The following is a 24,381-nucleotide window of genomic DNA, read 5'->3' as shown; positions in this document are numbered from 1 at the left end:
TGCCTACTTTTGGTGGCTGAGAATAGATCTCATCGGCAGAAAACAGACCAGGAGTGTGATGGCTTTGCACCTGAGCCTGGCAGATGCACAGAGCTCTCAGTTACTCACTACTTTAGAGCCCAAGGATGCTGAAGTTGCAAGCGCGTGCATTACACCAACAGCTCTATCCTTCCTTCCAGTTGTTAAGTTCTCAGAAGGCCTTGACCATATGAAGGTAGAAGAACTCTGCCTGTTCCGACGGGCGAGCTTGCTACAGTTGCTTCCCAATCTCCTGGCACCCTTGGGAAGACACCCCTAACTATAAAACAATTGTTTCAGGGGCAGAGCGTGGGGGTGGGTGCCTCCGATCCTGGACAATCTTCTACACTGTAGAATGCAAAACCACATGGAGCCAGCAGAGGGCGCCAATATTCAAAGACGTAAACAGGACCATAGCCCAAGTTAGACCAGCAGTTCCCAACCTGTGGGTCTCAACCTTTTTGGAGGTTTCTTATTCTAGATATTCTGCACAGCAGATATTTACATTACTATTCATAACAGTAGTAAAGTTACAGTTTTGAAGTAGCAACGAGAATAACTTTACGGTGTGTGTGGGGTCAACTGTATTAAAGGGGTCGCAGTGTCGGAAAGGTTTAGACATTTGCTCTGCAGCAGCATAAACCAAAGGAAAAACAAGAGTGCACGTATCAGCTGAGCCTGCCTGCCTCTGCCAGTGACTGGCACTGTGCAGCTTTCAGGGAGCCGGAAAGAACCCGGTGACTATCATTTCTGCTCTCTACAAGGTCACCAGGGTTTTTATGTTTTAATTTTTTATTAGATGCTCTCTGTATTTGCATCTGAAATGTTATCCCCCTCCATTCCCTGCCTCTATCTCCCCTCCCCCTCCACTTGTCTTCACGAAGGCGCACTCCCTCCGAATCACCCTCTCCACCCCATTGCCTTGGCTTCCCCTACAATGTGCTCTCCCTGGACCAAAGGCTTCTTTTCCCATTGATGCCAGACACCGCTATCTTCAGCTACATGTGCACCTGGAGCCATGGGTCTCTCCATGTGTGCTCAATAGTTGGTGTTTTAGTCCTCGGGAATTGTGGAGGGTTTGGTTGGGTCACCAAGATTTTTACTGTATTGTGGTTTTTAAAATGTTTTCTGTTTTTGTTATGTTTCCTTCAAACAGTCACATCATCGTGTTAATATATTTTCTCATTATTGGGCAGTATTTTTCCTTGCCTTAGATTTAGCTTTTTTTAAAAAAAAAAATTTCCTTGTTCTACGTTTCTTAGTATCTTGGTTTACTTTATTGGCTTCTTAAAATTGACTATCATAGCCTAGCATGGCTATATGCCTTTGAATCTAGCATTAGCGAGGCGGAGGCATGTAGATCTAAAATCTGGAGCGAGACATATTCCTCTTGTCTCGGTTCTTTCATGTGGCACTCCAGCCTTAACTGCATCAATAATGACAGAGAAATAAATAAAAGGGATACAAATAGCCAAGGAAGACATTGAATTATCCCTGTTTACAGATGGAATGTTCCTCTACCTAAGCAGGGACTCCACCAGAAAACTCACGAACCTGATCAATACTTCCTGCAAAGTAGTAGATACAGAATCAATATTCAAAAATAAGTGATTGGGTCTGGAGAGAAAATGTGAGAATCTGGTTTCACATCTCCAACACCCAAGTGAAAGCCCCACATGGCACTGTGTGCCTGTGACTTTAATGACAGTGGGGGTGGGGTGAAGGTAGATCCCAGAGGCTCACAGGCAGCAAACCTATTTGAATTGGTGTAAGAATAAATAAGAACATTCTCTATGAGAATTCAATAATAGCACAAGAAATTATCCTCATAGTGGAAAAAAAAATGGGCCATACAAAGTTATAAGAATTCTCTAAAGCAAAAGTCAAAGTCACAAGGGCAAATAATACAAAAATGGAGAGAGAATCTCTGCATGTGACAGGAAGTAAATATCAGGGATATATAAAGAATGACAAAGGTCAAATACCCAAACCCCCAGATTATCCATTCAACAAACAGGCTCATGAACTGAAGAAACAGCTCTCGGAAGGAGAAACACAGACAGCCAATACACTGACACTGTACTGTACATGGTTAGCCCTCAGTACAAATGAAAACTTTCTTGAAAGGTAAGAATGGTGACACATGCTTGCTGGGACGTCAAAGGAGTCTTATGCAGTCATAAAGAAAAATAAGATCACGGCATTTTCAGGGAAACAGATGGATCTCTGGACACATATCTTGAGCAAAATTAGGCAAACTCAGAAAGACAAACACCACATTTCCTTTCACATGTGTTGGTGCACTTTTAAAAGTGATCTTTTTTCTCTATTGCAGCTAGCTCCCAAATAAATGAGACAGAGACTATAAGACTTATTTACTCAAGCTTTTTGGCACAATATCTTTAGACACAGTTATTAATCTATCCCAATCATCTGAACAAATCTGGCTACCTCCCAGCCACAGTTCCCAAGATACTTGAGTGTTAATGTAGATCTGGCTTTCTCTGCTCTCCTGGATCCTCTCCTCAAGGCGGATCCTCTCTTCCTCTCCTTCCTGATTGGAATCGGAAGTCCAGTCCTATTCTCTTCTCTGCTCAGCCATTGGCTGATCAGCTTCTATTGACGAATCGGGGAATAAATGGGGAACAAGGTTTACACAACAGTGAGAAGTGGCCGTTCCTAAAATAAGCATTACAACGCCATGTCTGGATTGCAACCAGACATAGAGCAGAGATAAGCATTTGAATAACAGAAGGGTAATCCTTACGCAGAGCACAATAACATTATACCTACACATTCCCATGTCCTAAATTAAAGTGTCTGTGGGTTCATGTACAGTCACAAAATTGTAAAGGGGATTGTGGAAGGGGAGAGAGACCTTTAAAACGTGTGCGTGTGTGTGTGTGTGTGTGTGTGTGTGTGTGAGAGAGAGAGAGAGAGAGAGAGAGAGAAAGAGAGAGAGAGAGAGAGAGAGAGAGAGAGAGAGAGAGAGAGAGAGAGAGAGAGAGATGAAAACTGGAGACTTGTAAAAAGAAGGCAGAAGGAGGGGCCAACTAGGAAAAGCAAGTGAACTGGGTAAGAGGGAGTCAAGACAGGAATGATTGGGAACTAAGTATAATGCCACATTCCAAGGAAGATACCCTTATGGAACTTTGTCTCAAACACAGTAACAAAGAAGAACCGACAGGCTGAGTTAAGCAAGGGTCGACCTTAGGTAGATGCTGTGTTTTGGGTGTAAAATGCACCCCACCCCACCATGTGTGTTTTAGCTCAGTTCTCAGCAGGAGGCAGTGTTTGGGTGGCTGTGGCATCATTAGGAGACAGGACATAAATAACTGGGTTCTAAGATAGGACGTTGGAAATGGGTGAACCTGAGGAGTACAGTCCCACTCTATTTCTAGCCTGAACAGCCTGAGCTTTCCTGTCTGATGAAATGTGAGGAAATGGCCTCAGAGTCCTGCCTCCTGACAGATAACCTTGTCTGCCCAGCTGTGACAGCCTCTAAACAGTGAGCACAAGTAAAATTGATCAAAGGGACAGCAAACCACATATCAATAGCCGGCACCCAGCCCCAGAAGGCAGAAGAGTTGAAAACAGCTTTTCCTGCCTGTGTAAGCTGGTGCTCAGGCCTTTATATCTGGATTGAAGTCAACACCATGGACATTCCAGTTGTTAGGTCTTCGGGCTATGTCTTTGTCCTTCATAGTCTCCAGCTGGTAGACAGTAACCATGATCTTTCACAGTAGTCATCATTGTATGGGCTACTATTTTATAACTAACTCCAATTCTCTTTTCTTCCCTCCTTTTGGCTAATTATTGTCTTTATTAGGGTTTCCACTGCTCTGAACAGACACCATGACCAAGGCAACTCTTACAAAGAATAACATTTAACCAGGGCTGGCTTATAGTTTAGAGGTTCAGTCTGTTATCACCATGGTGGGAAGCATGGCAGCATCCAGGCATAAATAGTGCTGGAGAAGTTGCTGAGAGTTCTACATCTTTAGTCACGGGCAGCAGGAAGAGAGACTGAACCACTGGACCTGGCTTAAGCTTCTGAAACCTCAAAGCCCCCAGTGACACATTTCCTCCAACAAGGCCACACCTGAAATAATGACACTCTCTGTGAGCCATTTCCTTTGTTTCTTTCTTTTCTTCTTTCTTTCTCTCTTTCTTTTAAAGATTTATTTATTTTATATGTAAACACACTATAGCTGTCTTCAGACGCACCAGAAGAGGGCATCAGATCTCATTACAGATGGTTGTGAGCCACCATGTGGTTGCTGGCATTAAACTCAGGACCTCTGGAAGAGCAGTCAGAGCTCTAACCACTGAGCCATCTCTCCAGCCCCAGCCATTTTAATTTAAACCACCACAATTACTCTTCCTTCCTTTCTTCCAAGAATACTAATATACATCATGGGTAAATATTCAAGGTGAGTTTTATATACAGGAAGAATCATTGATTGACCTTAAAGAACAAGGGTGTGTATCAGGTAACTACTAATACTTTATGGTTATGCAAATAGCTCCAGTGTCTTGTTATTGTAGTCTATAAGTTTGTAATAAGGAAACAAATTATCCCCTGTGGAACCCTTTTGTTGTTTTCTGAAGCTACTGTAGACCAAATTTACTGAATCCTCAGTAGCTACTCCGCAGCAGTCCATTTATTGGCTTTCGATTGCCCAGAGTTCCCTCAGGGTCACTTCACCTTTCCCCTAGTGACCTTGGTTTGCTTGGTCCTGAGAATTCTTTTCCAGGTTGATCATTGATTAACTTTGGATTTTTTTTTTTCCCTCAACTGAGATCAGGTGAGCTCTCTGGGCTGTACATACTATGACAGCTGAGGTTCACTGAACTCAGAGACACCTCTGATCCCTACAGAAGGGGACAGAGATTTCTCCACTTTCTCAGTGTTTGTTTTCACCCACTATAACTTACTGCAGTACCCGGAAGTTAGCAACAGTCTGGGAAATGGAAAATGCTTTTTGTATATCTAGGCCTAGGGTTCTTTGTTCTTTCTGCAGGAGCTATAAGAGTGTGGGTGGATGGGGGGGCACACTCATACAGGCAAAAGGGAGGGTGGAGGGTGGATGGGGGTGGCTGGAGGAAGTAACTGGGAAGTGGGGTATCACATGAGATGTAAATGAATGGAATGACTAATAAAAAATCAATTAATAAAAAGTAAGAGTTGTATAGTCCTGATGTCTTTTCACAATGATAGAAAGCCTAAGACAATTGATTATTTTAGGAACAAAGTCTCCCTGCATAGCTCTAAATTGCTTGGAACTCATTATGTAGACCACCCCGTCCTTGAACTCACAGAAACCAGCCTACCTCTGCCTCCCAAACACTGGATTAAACGTGTGCACCACCGTGTCCTGCCTGTTTCTCAGCTCTCGCTCATCATGACAGAACAACTGAGGTATGGAAACTACCTTGACCTTTTATGCTTTTTCTAAAAGCACAACCCACGCTTTTAATTATCTTTAACTTCCGAATTTCTACCCACCTATCCACATACGCGCACACACATGCATGCACACACACACACACACACACATGCACACACACCCCCACACATATACTCACACACACCCACACACACATACACGCACACACGCACTCATGCACACACGCACTCACGCACATGCACACACACTCTTGTGCCCACAAAACAAATGAAAAGCAAATTGTCCAGACAAAACCCCAATTTCCCAAACTCCGAAAGGCAGTCCAAATATCCAGAAATGGGCTCAGCTGAGAGTACAGAGGATTCCTGGAGGTGAGATAGAAGCCAGAATTCCCCCAGGAACTTGTGAAGCTGGTTCCACTCTACCCTCATTTCTGGCAGAAGGGACATATGGCTCCCTTTGGTGCCTATTAGCATACGGAACATAATGCAGGTCTCCAGGCTTCCTCAGTATCTCAACTACCTGTTACTCATCTCAAACTCCCTGCTGTTTCTCACCTCCTCCCTTACTCTACACTCCCTCCAGCTCAGAAGCTTCCCTCCCCCCACCTCCCCGTTCTTCATATAATCTTGTTCTGCTACTCTCTCTCTCTCTCTCTCTCTCTCTCCCTCTCCCTCTCCCCCCCCTCCTCTCTCTCTCTCTCTCTCTCTCTCTCTCTCTCTCTCTCTCTCTCTCTCTCTCTCTCATCATGTTCTCTATCTCATATTGTTTTCCCTTCTCTCACAGATCTCCCTGGTCATATTCAATCTTTCTTTCCTCTGGACTCTTCCAGATGCTCTGGTTGTTGCCTTTCTCATGTCTACAATGAAATCTTCCCCTTTGTGCTGGTTTGAGTAGGAATGGTCCCCATAGACTCTTGTGTTTTAATGCATGGCCCATAGGGTGTGTGTGGCCTTGGTAGCCTTCTTAGAGTAGCTGTGGCCTTGTTAGAGGAAATGTATCACAGGGGTGTGGGTGGGGCTTTGAGGTATCATATGATCAAGCTACGCCCAGTGTGGCACAGTGTCCTTCTGCTGCACGTAGATTAAGAAGTAGAACTTCCAGCTCACTAGCATCATGTCTACACACTGCCACGCTTCCATGTTTCCTGCCAAGAAGATAAAGGAATAAACCTCTGAACTACAGGCCAGCCCCAGTTGCATATCTTCCTTTATAAGAATTGCTGTGGTCATGCTGTCTCTTCAAAGTAATAAAACCCTGACTAAGACACTCTTAACTGTACCATTAACTGTACCAGGGAGCATCAGTCCTCAGTTTATGTGCAAATGGTGAGCTTTGAGAACTTCTGTTCACACAGTCCTTCCTCTCTCTCTTCCAGACTCCATGAAGAACAGAATCTGTGGCACCATCTAATAATTTCCAATATTGCATAACATAAGTTGCTAGTTGGTAGTTTTTATTTTTCCCTCATGCGAGTCAGTTCAAGATGGGGAATAAAAAAACATAGGGAATGATTGTTTTGGACTCAGGTTCTCTGTTCTGGGCTCCAGTGAAACAAGACTCAAGCCACCAATCCCAAACTCCGCAGCTCATCCTACAGACCCGTTGAGAAATCAGAGTTAACGAAGACACCACTGCTTCGTGTCAAACCCAGGAAAAGCAGCCGAGGTGCCCATTGACTCTCACAGTGGCCTTCAGGATCTCCCTGCACCCCACAGTCCCTACCTGTTACAGGGTATGGCTGGTACACCCCGCCCTCTACCCTAAACGTCTCCAGCCCAGGCTCCGGGGCCTCCTTCTCTTATCTGTGCTCCTTTATAATCCAGCCATTTTGGTTACTTGGTCTTTTGGTCTACTCTCTTGGTCAATCTCTTGGTCCAGGCTGCCCACGTTGGTTGGCGGCTCTTCTCTCCGCTCACAGCACAGCCCAATCTACGCATGCTCACTCTGGACTCTAGAGGATCCTCTGACTGTGATCTGCCACATTTTCTACAATAAACCTTCTCCTCCACCCTACCTAGGGCCGGTTGTGTGCTTCCCTTTTTAATTTCTCTTTTCATTCAACCACAGAGACCCTGAGGGCCAGCTTCTCCTTCAACTGAGCAGTGACCAGCCCTCGGCTTTCGCCCTTTGTCCTAGAAGTCAACTGGAGCAATCCCATGTAGCCACGCCCTCTCTCTCCCAAGCTGATGTGTGCCTGCCCCCACCTTACGAGGAAAAGTGACTCAGAAGGATTGAGTCACTTTTGTCCTGGTCCCGCATCCATCAGCCTCTCTCTGTTTAGAAGAGCAGATTTTTGGGGCTGGAGAGATGGCTGAGTGGTTAAGAGCACTGACTGCTCTTCCAGAGGTACTGAGTTCAATTCCCAGCAACCACATGGCGGCTCACAACCATCTGTAATGAGATCTGTCTGTGTGTCTGAAGACAGCTATAGTGTACTTATATATAATAAATAAAAAACGCAGGATTTTGGCTAAGACTCTTTTACCCATGCTTTTGGCTATGTCCCTTTCTCTCTTAACCCTCATGCTTAAATCTATGTGAAAAATTTTTATTAAAGCCAGGCCTGGTGGTACACACCTCTAATCCCAGCACTCAGGAGGCAGATACAGGGGGATCTCTGTGAGTTTGAGGCCAGCCTGGTTTACAGAGGGAATTTCAGAGTATCCAGAACCACACAGGAAACTGTATCTCTAAATAATCAAATAAATAAGTGAATCAACAAACAACAAAACAGAAAAGACATTTTTATTAGTCTCCCAACCTCGTGTGTGTGTGTGTGCTCAGCCCATAGGAAGCTAAGTTGTTTCATGCGATGAGGCTTTGACTAGCCCTAGAGCTGAAAATAAAACCAAGGAAGATCATTAAACCAAATTGTCATTTTGTCCTGTGACAAAAACATATTGAAAATTATAAGGGTAGCCAGAGAAGCACTTCAATGGTAGAAGACTTGTGGAGATCCACAAGTCTCTGGTTTGGTGCACAGCATCATTACAAAGGTAAAAATATATCCTTACATGACAGACAACTTATGGACCACAGTAAAGTTACTCAGAATTGCTCAAAAAATATGACTAACATGTGTGTGTGTGTGTGTGTGTGTGTGTGTGTGTGTGTGTGTAACACGGAGACTAATGTCTAATCTTTCATCACAAACCTGTACACATTGCTTTCAGTTCAGACTGCAAGTGACAGTGTTAACTTACTCGGTTCTTGTTCTCAACTTCTTTCTCCTAGTATATGGTTTTGTTTGCAAAGTCTCTCTCTCTCTCTCTCTCTCTCTCTCTCTCTCTCTCTCTCTCTCTCTCCCTCACCCCTCTCTCCCTCTCTCCCCCTATCTCTCTGCCTCTCTTAAAATTAATTTACTTATATCAGATCCTTCCCCCCCATCTTTCCTTCCCTTCTCCTTTGAGAGGGTGGAGTCCCCCTGGGTATTCCTCTACCCTGATTCATCAAGTCTCTGCCAGGGTAGGCACATACCCCCCTGCCTGGAGTTTGACCATGTACTTTACATCATTCTTCAACTTGTGAACATCAGCTCTCTGCCAGGTTAGGTGCATTTCCTCCCCCCCTTTCCAGGGTGGAGTTTGACCACATACTTCTCAAACTTTTGCACCTCCTGCCTAGATGCCTGGATGATTGCAGTGAGCTGCCACTCCCAGACCAATGCGATCCTGTCCCTTTTCTAGGGAGGGTTATGTCCATTTTCTCTTCAAAAAGTAATGTGCTCCATCCTTGCAGGTCAGTCTGGTGAAGTCTGAAGGTTTCTATGAACATTTCTCAACATCTCGAGCCCCTTTACTATGATACCACCCCTGGAATAGTCTCCAAGAGCAGAGTGCCTATATGTTGCTCCACATAGCTTAGCAGGCTACAGGAAAACAGATTCCAGGAGATATCCCAGGCATCGCAGATATGAAGACCCACCAGACCCAGCAGACAGGTTCAAAAGAAGCTACAGGCACCTCTGATAGCCAAGCCCAGCTCATGACATCCAAGAGCTGCAGCCTTTGACATCTTGGTCTTGTCCAGGAATGTCAGAGTGATATGCTGGAGGCATACATGGCTGTGGGAAGCATTCTCTAGTCCCGTGGTGGGGCCTCAGCCTTTCACCAAGTTTCTCCTCAGTCTGCTATGCTCTATAGAGCCTCCATTTCTCCTTCTGTTGCTTGCTAAGACAAAAACCAAGAGAGCCAGTTTCCCCCTTGTCAAGTTCAGAGAAGCTGGAGTTGTTTCCTCTCTCCCACATGGCTTAGGCTTTTGTGAAACACTAGGTAGCCCTGACTGTCCTAGAACTTATGATGTCTGTAAGGCTGGTCTGACCCAGAGATCTGTTTGTCTCCGCTCCCAAGTGCTTTGATTAAAGGTTTGGTTGTGGACCCCAGGACAAGGAACTGAGGTAAATATCAGAGGAGACCTGGCCCACAAGTTCTCCCAGCATGCATGCCTCAGTCCCTACCTGTCATACACTAGTCCCAAGCCTGAACTTTCCAGTCCATGGGCTGGGCTATCCTTCCCCCAGAGGCACTTTTCTATATAATCTAGATATTTCCCTTCTCCTCTTCTCCTCTCCCTCCCTTCTTCCCTCCCCACTCCTCGTTTCATTCTCTTCATGGAGACTTCCTTGAGGCCAGTAAAGTTGACCAAGAGCAGCTTCCCAATAAACCTGCCTTTAATATATTCTATTCTGGCTTGAATTGTTTTTTTTTTTTTTTTTTTTTTTTTTTAACTGGTGGAGAAATAACCTATCGGAGCATGCCACCGCACCAGGCCTTGAAGTTTTAGCTAAGGAGAATAAACATGGAAGGTTCTGGGCCTTTTAGAAGATGAGGTCATTACACTCTCACTTCTCAGCACCCTAGGGCAGGAAGCTTTAGGGTGTTTAAAAAATTTGTTTGTCATGAAAGCCTGGTAGAGATCCTCAAGATAAGATTCACACTGACGAAGGGATGAGAGTCCTTCAGTCCCTGTAGAATTTTCACTCATGAGAGGGTCCACAGAACCCTTTTGCTTGTTCACCAGACTTGGACAGTGTTGTTCTCGGAGGGCCAGCTCCAGTGTCTGGCTCTGCTCCGCTAAGTTTTTGTCTCCTTTGCCTTTCTCTCCAGTTCAGAAGGTTACAGACTGTCCTATGTTTGGATTCTCAAGACATGTAGGGAGTTCTTTCTTGTGGTGAGTTCTTTGGTATAAACATCGTACATTCTAGACGAGAAGTTCAATGTGAGAGTCTTTTTAAAGCTAGGTGTGGTGTGGCTCGAACCTTTGATCATAATGCTAGGGAGGCAGAGGCAGGTAGATTTCTGTGAATTTCAGGCCACCCAAGGCTTGTTACTGTAAGATCCGGTAGTGGCTATTTCTGGTTGTCAACTTGACAATATCTGGAATGAACCACAATCCAGAATTGGGAGACTCACCTTTGATCTTGATCTTGAGGCACAGAGGCTAAGAATCTTAGGAAACTAAGGCAAGGAGATCACTGAACTCAAAGTCATCTGGGACAAGCATTTTGAGACCTACGTAAGGACATTGGAACAAGAAAGGCTCTCTCTCTCTCTCTCTCTCTCTCTCTCTCTCTCTCTCTCTCTCGTTCTCTCTCTCTCCCTCTCCCTCTCTCTCTGCCTGCCTTCTTTCTGGGACTTTGCCTGCTTGCCCTGTGGGACTGAGCATCTGCTAGATCCTTGGACTCCACAGCTACTGCCGGTCATTGTTAAGGAATTGGACTACAGACCACAAGTCCCCAATAAATACCTTGCTGTATAGAGACTATTCATAAGTTCTCTGACTCTAGAGAACCTTGACTAATACAGATCCAAATTTAGTTTTATCTGTTTGAGGCTCCCATAAATGAGACAAGAGATCGGGGAATGATGAAAAAGCAAGAAGTTTATTAGTCCAGTGCACTGGGGTGGCCACTATCCATTTGTACAGGTTTTTATACACTTAGTAACGGGTGGGCTACAGCAATGGTGACCAGGCAGGCAAGCATTGGTGGGTTTAGTTGACTTTTAAATTGATTGGCTGCTGCCAATGTAGGTTGCATCTCAGGACCTGTGCCCTACATTCCAGGGCCGCCCAGAGAAGACACTCCTCCCTGGGAAGTACTGTTATGAAGCCTGCCTGAGTCATACATATATCAAGGTTCCTCCTCTTCATTCTAGGGGCTGCCCAGATAAGGTTGAAGCACTCCTTCCTGGAGAGTTCGGAACTACAAAAGCCCTTAGTGGGAGAGGGGAGCTCTAAGATCCTCAGTGGGAGGGGAAGCAGTAAGGAGCCTGTGAGACTGTAAAAGGCCTTAGGGTCCCTCACTACATAGTGACATCGTGCCTCAAAAAATGTACATTTGTTTAAAAAGGTTAGTAGTTCTAGGACTCATCTTGGCTTCAAATATTACTCCAGAGAGCCCATTCATAAACTTTTATGTAACAACTACTTGTAATAACTGTGACCAAAATTCATTCAAGTATTCCCATGGAGATACTTTAATAACTTTGAAATCATAAAGCTAGTTACACTAGTTCGACATGTTGAAACTCCAAAACAAAGGAGCTGCAAAAAAATTCTGTGTTGAAATCCAGTTCCTCAAGATGTGACCATGTGCTCTATTAAGAAATCGAATTCAGCCAGCCCGCTGGACTCTCCTTGCAGCAAGCAGCCCGAGAGCAGAGTCCGGAGCTGCGGCAGCGCAAGTCTTGGCTGGGGAAAAGTATTTAGTGGAACACTGGTGGTTCTGGGATCAGGCAGGAAAGGAAAGGCTGGAGAGATTCAGCCTGTCAATGTGAAAGTTGGAGTTAAAAGTTTTCTTCCAGAATATGGAGGCCCCAAAGTAGTTCTAGACGAAAAGGATTATTTCTTATTTAGAGATTGTGACATTCTTGGAAAGCATGTCGGCTGATATCACCGTTGAAATGGTGTCACATGAAGCTGCCCATTCCACTGATGTTCTGAGCTATCTCATCATGTAAATAATTTCCATGCCTCCCTTTTATAATGCCTAAAAAAAGAAAGAAAGAAATAGGATTGAGGATATGATTAGCTAAGAGGAGTGGAGAGGGAACCACATCTACTACATAGTGAGTTTATGAAAAGAAGAACTCTGAACACACATATGCTTATCACTTGGAAACACAGGAAGAAGGCTGTCAGGTACATGCCAAAGAGAGAGACAGGAGCATGTCCCCTCTCACAGCCTTGGCTACAGGTCCACTTTGCTACCAGAATACAATACACCCACCATCTTCATATTGCTTGTGGAGTGTAGACAGGTAGCAGTCCTTCCTGGGTTCCTCATCTGAGAGAGACGCTCTATCGCTCTATCGTTCTCTTAGAATAAGGTGAGGGCACAAGGTTTTCTTTCTTTCTCCTTTGGTTTTGCAGACAGGATCTCATGTAGCTCTGGCTGTCCAGAAACTGGCTATGTAGCCAGGGCTGGCCTTGAACTCACAGACATCTGCCAGCCAGCGGGTGACAGCTGAGTGCTGGGATTAAAGGTCAGCATCAGCATACTCAGTTTTACGACGTTTCTCGCCTTTCTAAAACAAACAAATAAACTAATTAACAAACAGCAGCAACAACAACAACAAACGTTTGAAGACAGTTTTATTTGAGTTTAAAGAAAACTCCAAGGCAGGCAAACTGTAACTGTCAGAAGCGGCTCAGAGGAGGAAGAGACAAAGCAACAGAGCTGTGCTGTTTGACTTAGGCTTGGTGGTCATACATTGGCTTTGGCTGGCATCTGAAACAAGAGATGAAAAAAGAAAAAGAAAAAGAAAGAAAAAAAAACAAAACAAGCGAGTTGGGGGGAGAGGGAAAGGAGGAGAGTGGGGGAGGGGAAGGGGAAAGGGAAAGAAGAGAGGGGGAGGGGCTGGGACGGGGGAAAGGGGAGGAAGGACACCTGAGTCAACAGAACCTTAAGATGGCTTTGGAGTAACTGCCCTCAGGAACAGGGGTGGGGATGCACTCAGCATATTTTTTAAAGGGATGGTTGTTCTTCCAGTGTCTTGAGCTTGGCTAAAAGTAAATCCACCTCTCTGAGGGACGTCACTTTGGCTAGGTGATTGACATTCCCCACGCAGATGAATTATTAACTCTTATCTCTTGGATAGTTTGGCATGTTAGGTATCCATCCAGCGAAAGGAATCGCTTTCTACTTTGAGCTTCTACAGAGCCCTAATCAAAGCTCCTGAAATATTCCCCTCTGATGGGCAGAATCATAAAATCTGTTTGGACATGCAGCTGACACTGGGAAACTGTGCATCTAGAGATAAGGTTCCAAAGCTTTTCTCCAGTGACTAGACTCCTGTCCCACCCCCACGAGTGACCTCCAGGCAATGGGTGTGGGCTCATTTAGGAAGAGATAAGTAACCTCTTCTGTACAACATTCCTGACAGGAGAACCAAGGACATTTCTGAAAGGGCTGTTTTCAGGGACAGAGTTTTCTTAAAATTAACCTTTTAAGTTTTTTTTTTTTTTTGAAGACACCAAGGTCTGGGAGCCACGTGACTCGAGCCCGAGTTTATAAAAATAGCAAGCCACCTTTTGGCTTTCGGCAGTCTTTCGACTTCAGTATGGACCTGTCTCAGTGGCTGGCGTGTGCTGCGGTGATTTCTGTCTTCCGTGTCTTAAAAGCCAGCTCTCCGGACACTTTCCTCGCGGCTGTTTACGAGCATGCTGTGATCCTACCTAAAGACACCCCGGTGCCTGTGTCTCGCAGTGAGGCACTGGCATTAATGAACCAGAATCTGGACCTTCTGGAAGGAGCGATCATATCAGCAGCGAAGCAGGTATCCTGTCTCTTCTCTCCAGAGTACTAACTCCTGAGGATGGGGGAGGGGATGTGTTAAGGTAGCTGCGGGACGGTTCTCAGGAAACCAGTTCCTGTCAGGGTCAGTTCAGCCCACTACACTAGCACAGCCAAAGTGCTTTGTTTCACAATTAGAATTCTTTCACCTCAAAATTATTAAACAGGCTGTTACAGAACCCTAACAAAGGGAGGGAACAGTTTGAGATAATTCAGCTCATTGTTTAAGCAGGACTCCCAGGAACTAAATAGACAGCATTTTGGTTTTTTCTTTCTGCTCTACAGAAAAGGAACGTCATAAACATGGCAGGGACCATTTGCTAGTCTCTTTTTGAAAAAAAAAAAAGTTATTTTATGTGTATGAGAATTTTGCCAGCGAGCACACACCATATGTGTGCCTGCTACCCACTGAGGTCAGAAGAAGGTGTTGGATCTCCTGGAACTGTTCCAGGCAGTTGTGAGTAGCCATGTGAGTGCTGGGATTTGAATCTGGGTCCTCTGGAAGGGTAGCCAGTGATCTCTATCACTAACCCATCTCTCCAGCCATGCCCCCTTCAGTTGCTTTTTAAAAAAACGACTGCAATAACTTTTTTGGGTGAGTTTGCAATTTGACAAGATCTGTGGAGTTCAGAGTGTATGACCACAGACATTCAGCTTACGGCTCAAAACAATTAAACTGGTTACAACTCCTTACCCCAAGTATCATGGTTCATGCCCTAAGTATGCATTCGTTTTAATTGCACTTTCGAAGTATGACTGCTAACACCCCTGAGTCCTAGTGTGAAGTATGTCTGCAGTGTGAAGTTTAGAGCAAACTTTGCAATTGTGAGCATGGTCAGGGCAGGTTTAAGTAAGAACTCACAGGTCGGTTATACACCAGGGACATGTAGAGTATGGAGGCAGTAACAAATGCAAACACACCAGTGTGGTGGGTACAGTAGTACATCCTTCTCACCCCAGGACCCCCAAAGCAGGTAGATACCTGTGAGCCCCTAACCAGGGTTACATACACAATGAGAGCCAGTCTGCAACTAAAATATATCTACTGAAATTTGAAATATTACGTGTTGATATTTCAACTGGTTTTTTAAAGGCCACAGCAACCTTCAAGGTGGCTCTTCAGTTCCAAAAAGCCCACTGAGGAATAGGCTAGGTGACCAGGATTTGGTCTCCTTCCTCCTGAGGAGCAGAAGAATTCTGAGATACTAAACTGGAATGGAGGAGTGACTCAATCCAGACTGAGCCAGGCAAAACTGACCAAAAGTTCAAAGAGGGTTGATTTGGGGGGAAGAAATAGGCTTATAGTTAAGGGGAGCAGGGGACTGAAGAGCCCAAATGGCACAAACAGTTGTTGGTGTGCATTAAAAACTCTCTGGTGTGCTAATGACCAGATTAAAAAATGAAAGTGTTTCGGAAAAGCAGATGTACACAGGCAATCTCAGCACGTGGGAGGCAGAGGCAGAGGCAGGAGGATCAGGACTGTGCCATTTCGTGAGTTTGAGGCCAGGCTGGGCTACTTGAGATCCTGTTTCACCACAAAACAAAACAAAATACAAGCATACAGTTTGGGAAAAGGAAGTTAGAGAAAACTGAAGACTAAGATTAAAAAGTACCCATCTCCCCCCACCCTGCCTTTATCTTGGCTGTCCTGGAGTGTCTGTGTATTCTAGGCCAGCCTCGATTCGCTGAAGTCCTCTACCATGCCTATCCTGACACTAAGTTTCTCAGCTCTTGCAACCCACCTCTGATTGTCTGCCTGAGAAAGGTCTTGACTCTGTTCCTAACAGGGTGCGCGCATTATTGTGACTCCGGAAGATGGTATATATGGTGTACATTTTACCAGGGATACTATCTACCCATACCTGGAGGATATCCCAGACCCTCAAGCAAACTGGATACCCTGTGATAACCCAAAAAGGTAAAATAACAGTATACAGAGGGTAGCAAGTGGGGGAGAGCAGACAGATATGATCACATTTCACTGTAGACATATAAGATAGTCTCCAAGATACAAAATCAAACAAACTTGTGACTAGTTCAGTTAGGAACCTTTTCTTGTTTCACGTGGGACAAGAGTTGAAGTTACTGAACAGGTCCTGTGTTAGCCAGATTTCCGCTTCTATCACTGGATAGCGGAGATAACCAACTTCAAAAAAGACTCAGAGTCTCAGAGGTTTCGTAAGCCTTAGGCTTAGGAAAACATCATACTTCACGATGGGGAGCGGAGCAGCCTCACTACAGGGTAGCCTGGTAGGGCTGGGGCTGGGAGGTGGGTAGCCACTGCTAACGGCAGAGCTGATGAATTTAACTCCCTTATGGGCCTTTGAGTGGACTACAGAACTGTTGACTAGTCAGGACAGGTTCTGCAGTGCAGCTGTGTCCTGGAGGCAGATTCTGGGGTGTCCTATATTCTGAGTTCTTCGAGCCTCCTTCCAGTTCTGAAGTTTTGAGTCATGAATTTATTTCCTAGTGTTTCCTAGTGTGCCTTCCACCAGGTCTTTCTTTCTTTCTTTCTTTCTTTCTTTCTTTCTTTCTTTCTTTCTTTCTTTCTTTCTTTCTTCCTGCCAGCCCCTCTTCCTTTCTTTCTTTTTTGGGTAAGGTCTTGTTTCATGAACAGACCACAGAAGGATTTGCTTACAACATCCAGAGTATGCTGTGGACATTCTAAAACAAACATGCAACTGCATGTGTAATTACTGATTTGATGCGTATTATGATTCAAAAATAGGTACAGATGGATTCTTAACCCCAGAATAAATTTCTACGGCCAAATTCTCACTGTTGATGTCTGGAGTCTTTATTATTTTAATCATACCCACCAACCATGGGCTTCTGTTAAAAACTAATCCAGATTTTAAAATAATTCTCTCCCAATGAAAATATATACCAGATTTGGCTCTACCCCGGTGCAGGAGAGACTCAGCTGCTTGGCCAAGAACAACTCAATCTATGTCGTGGCAAACATGGGGGACAAAAAGACGTGCAACACCAGCGATCCTCACTGCCCGCCTGATGGCCGGTTCCAGTACAACACTGATGTGGTGTTTGATTCCCACGGTCAACTGGTTGCACGATACCATAAGGTAAAGTTAATTAATCAATCAATTAATTAGCACTTGTCAATATTAATTAACATTTATCAATGTTGATCTTATTTGCTTTTCATCGAGATTAATAAAATATTAGTCAATATATTAATACCAGTTGACATTAATTAATATTTATTAGTCAATATCCATTAATGTTAATTAATATTGGCTAATTAGTCAAGTAAAAGCGAGCAGGGGCACAGCTATTGTTTACAATAATGAATGTACTTTAGAGGGGAGAACAGCAAAGAGGGCAGTAATTAGGTGTGATGAGTTCCTATAAGGAGACTCAAGGCATTCCCAGTGTGTTCAGCAAGCCAGGAGCAGGTCACAGCAGGTGGGTGACAGTCACTTGAAGCCACCTTCACTGAACTACTCTGTCATCTTTCTTTGACTTCTAAAACTCTGCCGAGGTAATGGGTCAAAGGTGAATTGAAAAGACCTTAGGGAGCACATTTTGTCCCGAGAAAGGAGGGAAGGAAATTCTTTGCACACCATGAGGGTGAGGTGTTTTGTCAACAGTTGTCTGTTTCACCGTTACTTTAAGATCTGAGCCGGTCTGTATAGGACAGTGCACCGGCTCACACCGGCTATACTGAGAAGGGAGTCGCTGGCTCTGTTCTACTGAAGCAGCTCTGAGTCCCTAAGGGGTTGCTCTTCATAAAGACGTAGTCATACATGAGGTGTTGACTGAGCATGTTTTACATGTACAGAAATGTCTCTGGAAGCCTCCTAGACTTTTATTTCCCTGAATGTTTGTTCATTTACAGCAAAACCTTTTCATGGGAGAAAGTCAGTTCAATGCCCCCATGGAGCCCGAGTTCGTGACTTTTGACACGCCGTTTGGAAAGTTTGGCATCTTCACCTGTTTTGATATTCTCTTCCATGACCCTGCTGTCACCCTGGTGACAGAGTTTCAGGTGGACACCATACTGTTTCCAACAGCCTGGATGGATGTTCTTCCTCATTTGGCAGCCATTGAATTCCACTCAGCGTGGGCCATGGGCATGGGGGTCAACTTCCTAGCAGCTAATCTACATAATCCCTTGAGGAGAATGACAGGTAGGTAAACGTCACTCAGAAAGGGCATCTAAAAAAATTAGTATGTGCATCTTTTATTTGCCAAGTCCTAAATTTTTAAAGCTTATGTAATCTTTTAATAGAAAGTATTGGTTAAACTATGTATGAATATATATATATATATATATATATATATATATATATATATATATATATATATATATCATGTAGTAAAGACATATATATATTAATCCAATATACCCATATATGTGTATATATGTGTGTGTGCATGTGTGCAGTACCTTTTGAGCACATCAGATTCCTTGGAACTGGAGTTACCAACAGTTGAGAGACAATAAAGTGCTGGGAATCAAACTTAGGCCCTGTGGAGGAGCAGCCAGCGCTCTTCAACACTTAGCCATCTCTGTGGCCCAACTCCTAGTTCTGAATATTTTGTTGGTGATATGCTGTTCACTCAATCTCCAGGTAAGATATTCTTGTAGCTGTGTGGGAAGGTGCACAGCTGTAGTCCCAGGACTCAGAAGACTAAAGAAGGAGGTCTCTTAGCCAGCCTGGGCTAAATAGTGAATTGGAGGCCAGTCTGGACCACATAGAGTGACCCTGTCTCAAAAGAAAAAAAAAAAAAAAAACAAAACAAAACTCCAAAGGAAATAAAATAATAAACATTGTCCCCATTTGGTAGAATTATTTTAATATTACTCAACTCAGAAGCACACCTATTCTTTTCCAATATATGTAATGTTCTTTATTAAAAATATCTTTATTGTCATGTCCTATTGGATTTCACCTTGTCTTTGTTCTTGGTCAGAAGGGAATTAGTAAAATATTCTGCTCAGTGGGAATAAGACAATAAGTTTTAGGGGCTGGAGAGATGTCTCAGTGGTTAAGAGCTCTGACTGCTCTTCCAGAGGTCATGAGTTCAAATCCCAGCAATCACATGGTGGCTCACAACCCTCTGTAATAGGATCCAATTCCCTCTTCTGGTGTGTCTGAAGATAGCAACAGTGTACTCATACAAATAAATACATCTTTTTAAAAAAGGACAATGGGTTTTAGATACCAGTGGTTTTAATGAAATCTTTTTATTTTCCTGTTTTCTACTGTATTTCCAGGAAGCGGTATCTACGCACCCGATTCTCCAAGGGCTTTTCATTACGACCGGAAGACACAGGAAGGAAAGCTCCTTCTTGCGCAGCTGGACTCCCACCCAAGTCACTCGCGGGTAAACTGGACGTCCTACGCCAGCAGGGTAGAAGCACCCCCAACGGAAACCCAGCAATTTCAGAGCGATATCTTTTTTGACGAGTTTACCTTTGTGGAGCTCAAAGGGATCACAGGAAATTACACTGTTTGCCAGAACGACCTCTGCTGCCACCTAAGCTACCAGATGTCTGAGAAGCGAGCTGATGAGGTTTATGCTCTTGGGGCGTTCGACGGGTTGCACACCGTGGAAGGGCAGTATTATCTGCAGGTAATGTCAACGTAAGAGGAGCCAACGCTCTGAGCTGAACCCATCTGGAGGCCAGTCATAATCAGTGGAGATCACTTTCAGTATAGAATATATACATCTCGCTTTTAGTTAGGGGTTCTATTGCTGAGATGAAACGCTGTGATCTAAAGCAAGTTGGGACATGCCTTGGTCACGTTTGCTGTGAAGAGTGTGACGATGACAATAAGTAAGTGTTACCTGGGCCTTTGTAGTTTCAGAGGTTCGGTCCGTTGGCACACAGACAGACATGGTGTCGGAGAGGTAACCGAGAGTTCTACATCTGGATCTGCAGGCAGCAGGAAAAGAGTCACTGGGCCTGGCTTGGGCTGTTGAAACCTCAAAGCTCACCCCCAGTGACACAACTAAAAAGGCCACACCTTTTATCCTTTCAAATAGTGTTGCTATCTGGTGACCAAGTATTCAAATCCATGAGCTTGTGTGGGCATTCTTATTCAGACAGCAAGGGAGGAAAGGTTTGTTTTCTTTTGATTTTTGCTTTTGTTTGTTTTGGTTTTTTGCTTACACATCCACATTGGTGCACACCCCATCTCAAGGAGTTCAGGCTGGAACCGGAGAGAGGAGCTGGAGCAGAGGCAGCACCAATATTAAAATTATTCAAATTTCAGAGACAGGACAGTGTAGTACCTCGGACATATGCCACGTGGAGAGGTCTAGGGATTTTCTGTGCGCTCATCAATGCCTTTCTTCCTTTACAAAGAGCTTCCTTAGCACCAAGCATGTACTCAGTGCTTATAGGTGGAGTTGCACCCGAGACTGTTCAGCAGAATGAGTTACTGCTGAGGTACAGGCATCGCCCAATCAGCATTAAGAAGGAGGTGTAGACAGGGCCTGTGTTTTGGCTCCTTAGTCTGCCTTTCAGCCCATGTCACTCAAACGGTGACAGTGTTCTGACAGGGCTATCCGCTGTCAGTCTGCCATATGCGTCCTATCCCTTATACTATTGCAGAATCAATTACAGTCACACACCCGAGTCACAGAGCTCTGCAGTGCTACAACTGTGCTTGCTTGTGCAACATTGTGCGCACTGTGCGAACGTGGCAGCCATACTTGCTCCTTTTCACAAGCATCTGAGCACTAAGTATGGGGAACAGCAGTGTTAATGATGTGAAGGCGAGTGCATCACTGTCTTTGGAAACACAGTGCCTAGTGGGATAGGGAGACGTCAGAGGGTAGCTATGCAGGGGTGACACGTGACAGAATGTCTTCCTGTGTGTCTGTTTTGCTGGGAGAGTATCTAGTACCCGTCTAGGGAAATTTCTGGAACTGATACGGGTGAGAAGAATGGGAGTATGACGGTATCCTTCATAGGTCTAAATGTCTACAGCTCTTTGTTCTGTTCATGCCAGGAAGCAAGGAGGAATGTGGTAATCTATAATTAAGTGTATCAGTTAATGTAGCAGTAAACCAGGCGACTATAATAAGGAAGAAACATTTTACCAGCTAAGATGCAGAGGGTGTTTTCTAGAACAGAGAATGTCAACTGACTTTCTCCCTTCCTCCCGCCCTCCCTCCCTCCCTCCCTCCTTTTTCTTTTATCTTTGTTGTTGTGAAAATGTTATTTTATGTGGCCCTGATTAGAGTTCAGATTTGTCTTGAACTCTTGGTTCTTCAGCCAGTCTCTGGATACTGAGACAAACAGACACACATCACCAGGTCTTATCTGATGACTTCAGGGCTGGTTTCTTTAGAGAGCATCAAATGAATGAGTGAATTAAAACATCTTGTCACACCTTTAAGGTCTAGCGTATACCACACAGCATCGCATTTTGATGCACGGCCACCCTACAGAGTGATTCAGTGAAGCGAGTTCTACACTCGTCTTTACTCTAATGTCTCCACTTGCATTCCTTGTCCAGATTTGCATCCTGCTGAAATGTAAGACTACATATTTGCACTCCTGTGGTAGTTCAGTGGACACAGCTTCTACCAGGTTTGAAATGTTCTCCCTCAGTGGCACGTTTGGAACCCAGTATGTCTTCCCTGAGGTATTGCTGAGTGAGGTCAAGCTTGCACCTGGGGAGTTTCAGGTAACAATCTTTGCTTGGTATAGACAATTCATGTAGTATAGGAGGCATTTTGACGTCAACCCAAATAAAAATATGCATCCCCGTTTCCAAAGGGTAACATTGTCTCTGAAGATCATAAAAGACACTGAGCTGACTGAATTTCTTACCTGAAAATGAGTAAGATCGGCATGTCCTTTTTTGCTCTTAACGATGAAGCAAGCTAATTGGACCGCTCCATGATGGAGTCTGGGTTGCTCAAGGTGTACTGAGTAGGAAGAGGATTCAATGGTAGTTGGGTGGTTCAGGACCAGACTCAACAGCGAATTCCCTTACAAACATTGGGTTTAATGCCCAGTAAGATTACAGGAAAGAAGGAGGGAAGAAAAGCTGAAGGGGAGAATTCATTGGTGACTATTGTTTACAGGAAGGAAAACCTCCAAATCCCAGAAATAATGGCTTGCACCATAACCCAATATGTCTTCCCAGCAGCATTCTTCCTTGACTGTGAAAATCTCACTCTCTGTCTCCTTTTCTGACAGAAGTGATTTCGGGGATGAGGGTGCACCATGGGAGGTTCCTGACAGAAGTGATTGCAGGGGTGAGGGTATACCATGGGAGGTTCCTGACAGAAGTGATTACAGGGGTGAGGGTGCACCATGGGAGGTTCTTGACAGAAGTAGTTGCAGAGGTGAGGGTATACCTTGGTAGGTTCCTGACAGAAGAAATTGCAGGGGTGAGGTTGCACCATGGGAGGTTCCTGACAGAAGTGATTGCAGGAGTGAGGGTATACCATGGGAGGTTTCTGATAGAAGTTATTGCAGAGGTGAGGTTGCACCATGGGAGGTTTCTGATAGAAGTGATTGCAGGGGTGAGGGTGCACCATGGGAGGTTTCTGATAGAAGTGATTGCAGGGGTGAGGGTGCACCATGGGAGGTTTCTGATAGAAGTGATTGCAGGGGTGAGGGTGCACCATGGGAGGTTTCTGATAGAAGTTATTGCAGAGGTGAGGGTGCACCATGGGAGGTTCCTAATACAAGTGATTGCAGGGGTGAGGGTGCACCATGGGAGGTTCCTAATACAAGTGATTGCAGGGGTGAGGGTGCACCATGGGAGACTAGAGGTAGTGGGGAACAAGTGACAGAGTAATAGATGTGGTCTGAACCCCACTTGGTCCTCTGCTACTGACTATTTGTGGTGGTCTTCAAGGGTCTGAACGGACTGAATAACAAACTCCCACATCTGATTTTCCCTACTTCTTAGTTCATGGGAATGCTTCCTCAGACAAGTGTATCCTCGGGCATGGATTACATGCATTAAATAATAGACGAATCTGTGTCACATTTTCTTATACCCTGTGACATTCTAAGTATCCAAAGAACAAAGTTGGGCCATTACGTTAAGCCATTTCTTTTGTTCATTAAAAGCATTGTGGGGTTTTTGTAACTTACATTGACCTTATGTTACCTTTCTGTGTTTCAATCAGGTGTTAAGTGATGGGCGCCTGGTTAGTCTGAAGCCAACATCTGGACCTGTGTTAACAGTCAGTCTCTTTGGGAGGTTGTATGGGAAGGACCGGACATCAAACGCTTCCTCGGACCTCATGGCACACTCACTGATAATAATGCTGATTGTGACACTCATTATACATTACTTGTGTTAATAGAAGAATTTTTACACTTTCTATTTTATTTTAGAAAATTTAAAATTGGTGGTTGCAGAAAAAAAAAGTTTGCTAACAGTGGACTTTGGTGTAAGCAAATAAAGTGCTTCTTCAGAGAAACATGCACACTAGATACATTTCAGGAAGATTAGTAAGACTTGGAACATTGGTCTGTCCTGGAACTGAGATGTAGGGCCAATGAAGGTCACATGTGATTTCAGAAGAAATCACAGTTAAAAGGCACTTCAAAATATCATAATATATATCTACAAGTGGCTTGAAACTATTACACATCTTACTTAGTTACGCTTACAATTTCCAATGTGCTTGTTCATTTGGGCTGTTAACATTTATCTCAACAACACATGTACATTCTTTTATGGGGCAAATCCTGTAGCTTTAATTCTTAAGTTCGAGTCCTATTTCCCACATCCTCAGAATGTGACCTTGATGTCTTGGGAGATAAAGACATAAGTGGTGTCATTAGATGTACATTAATCCAACTGATATCCTCAGAAGAAACCAGGACAAAGACAGGAATCAAGTAAGGCCATGTGAACACAGAAAAAGACTGCCATCTACAACAAGGAAAGGGGCCTCAGAAGAAAGCAAACCTGCCAACACGTCGAACTTCTGGGCCTCCAACATCCCGAGGCACAGTTCTCTCCTGGTCCCCATTTTCAAATCTAAAGTAGAGTATCCAGCCAGGCCTTGTCCCCAACCCCAACAGACTTGTGGGAGAAGATGGCTCCTGAATTGATGGTACAGCCCCAGGTAACTGAAAATTGCCTAGACTTGGGAAACAAGAAAGCCACAAGGGAATGCTTGTGCCTGCCCATTGTTGTTTGG

The 24,381-nt window shown here is 44.4% G+C and overlaps 1 protein-coding gene across 1 annotated transcript; it reads left to right on the top strand.

Annotated features, from left to right (window-relative positions):
• Positions 1-13,993: 13,993 nt before the first annotated feature.
• Positions 13,994-23,532, top strand: VNN1 (vanin 1; the record flags this gene model as incomplete). Its single annotated transcript, XM_080929575.1, has 7 exons — positions 13,994-14,209; positions 16,014-16,144; positions 17,117-17,309; positions 18,086-18,377; positions 19,469-19,827; positions 21,723-21,893; positions 23,356-23,532. The coding sequence occupies 7 exons, from the start codon at positions 13,994-13,996 to the stop codon at positions 23,530-23,532; spliced, it is 1,539 nt and encodes a 512-aa protein (XP_080785701.1).
• Positions 23,533-24,381: the final 849 nt, after the last annotated feature.

The sequence above is a fragment of the Micromys minutus genome (genome assembly GCF_963924665.1).
Source record: "Micromys minutus genome assembly, chromosome: 15".
NCBI lineage: Eukaryota > Metazoa > Chordata > Mammalia > Rodentia > Muridae > Micromys > Micromys minutus.
The sequence above is the reverse complement of the archived record's forward strand: the minus strand, read 5'-3'. Positions and strand labels throughout refer to the sequence as shown.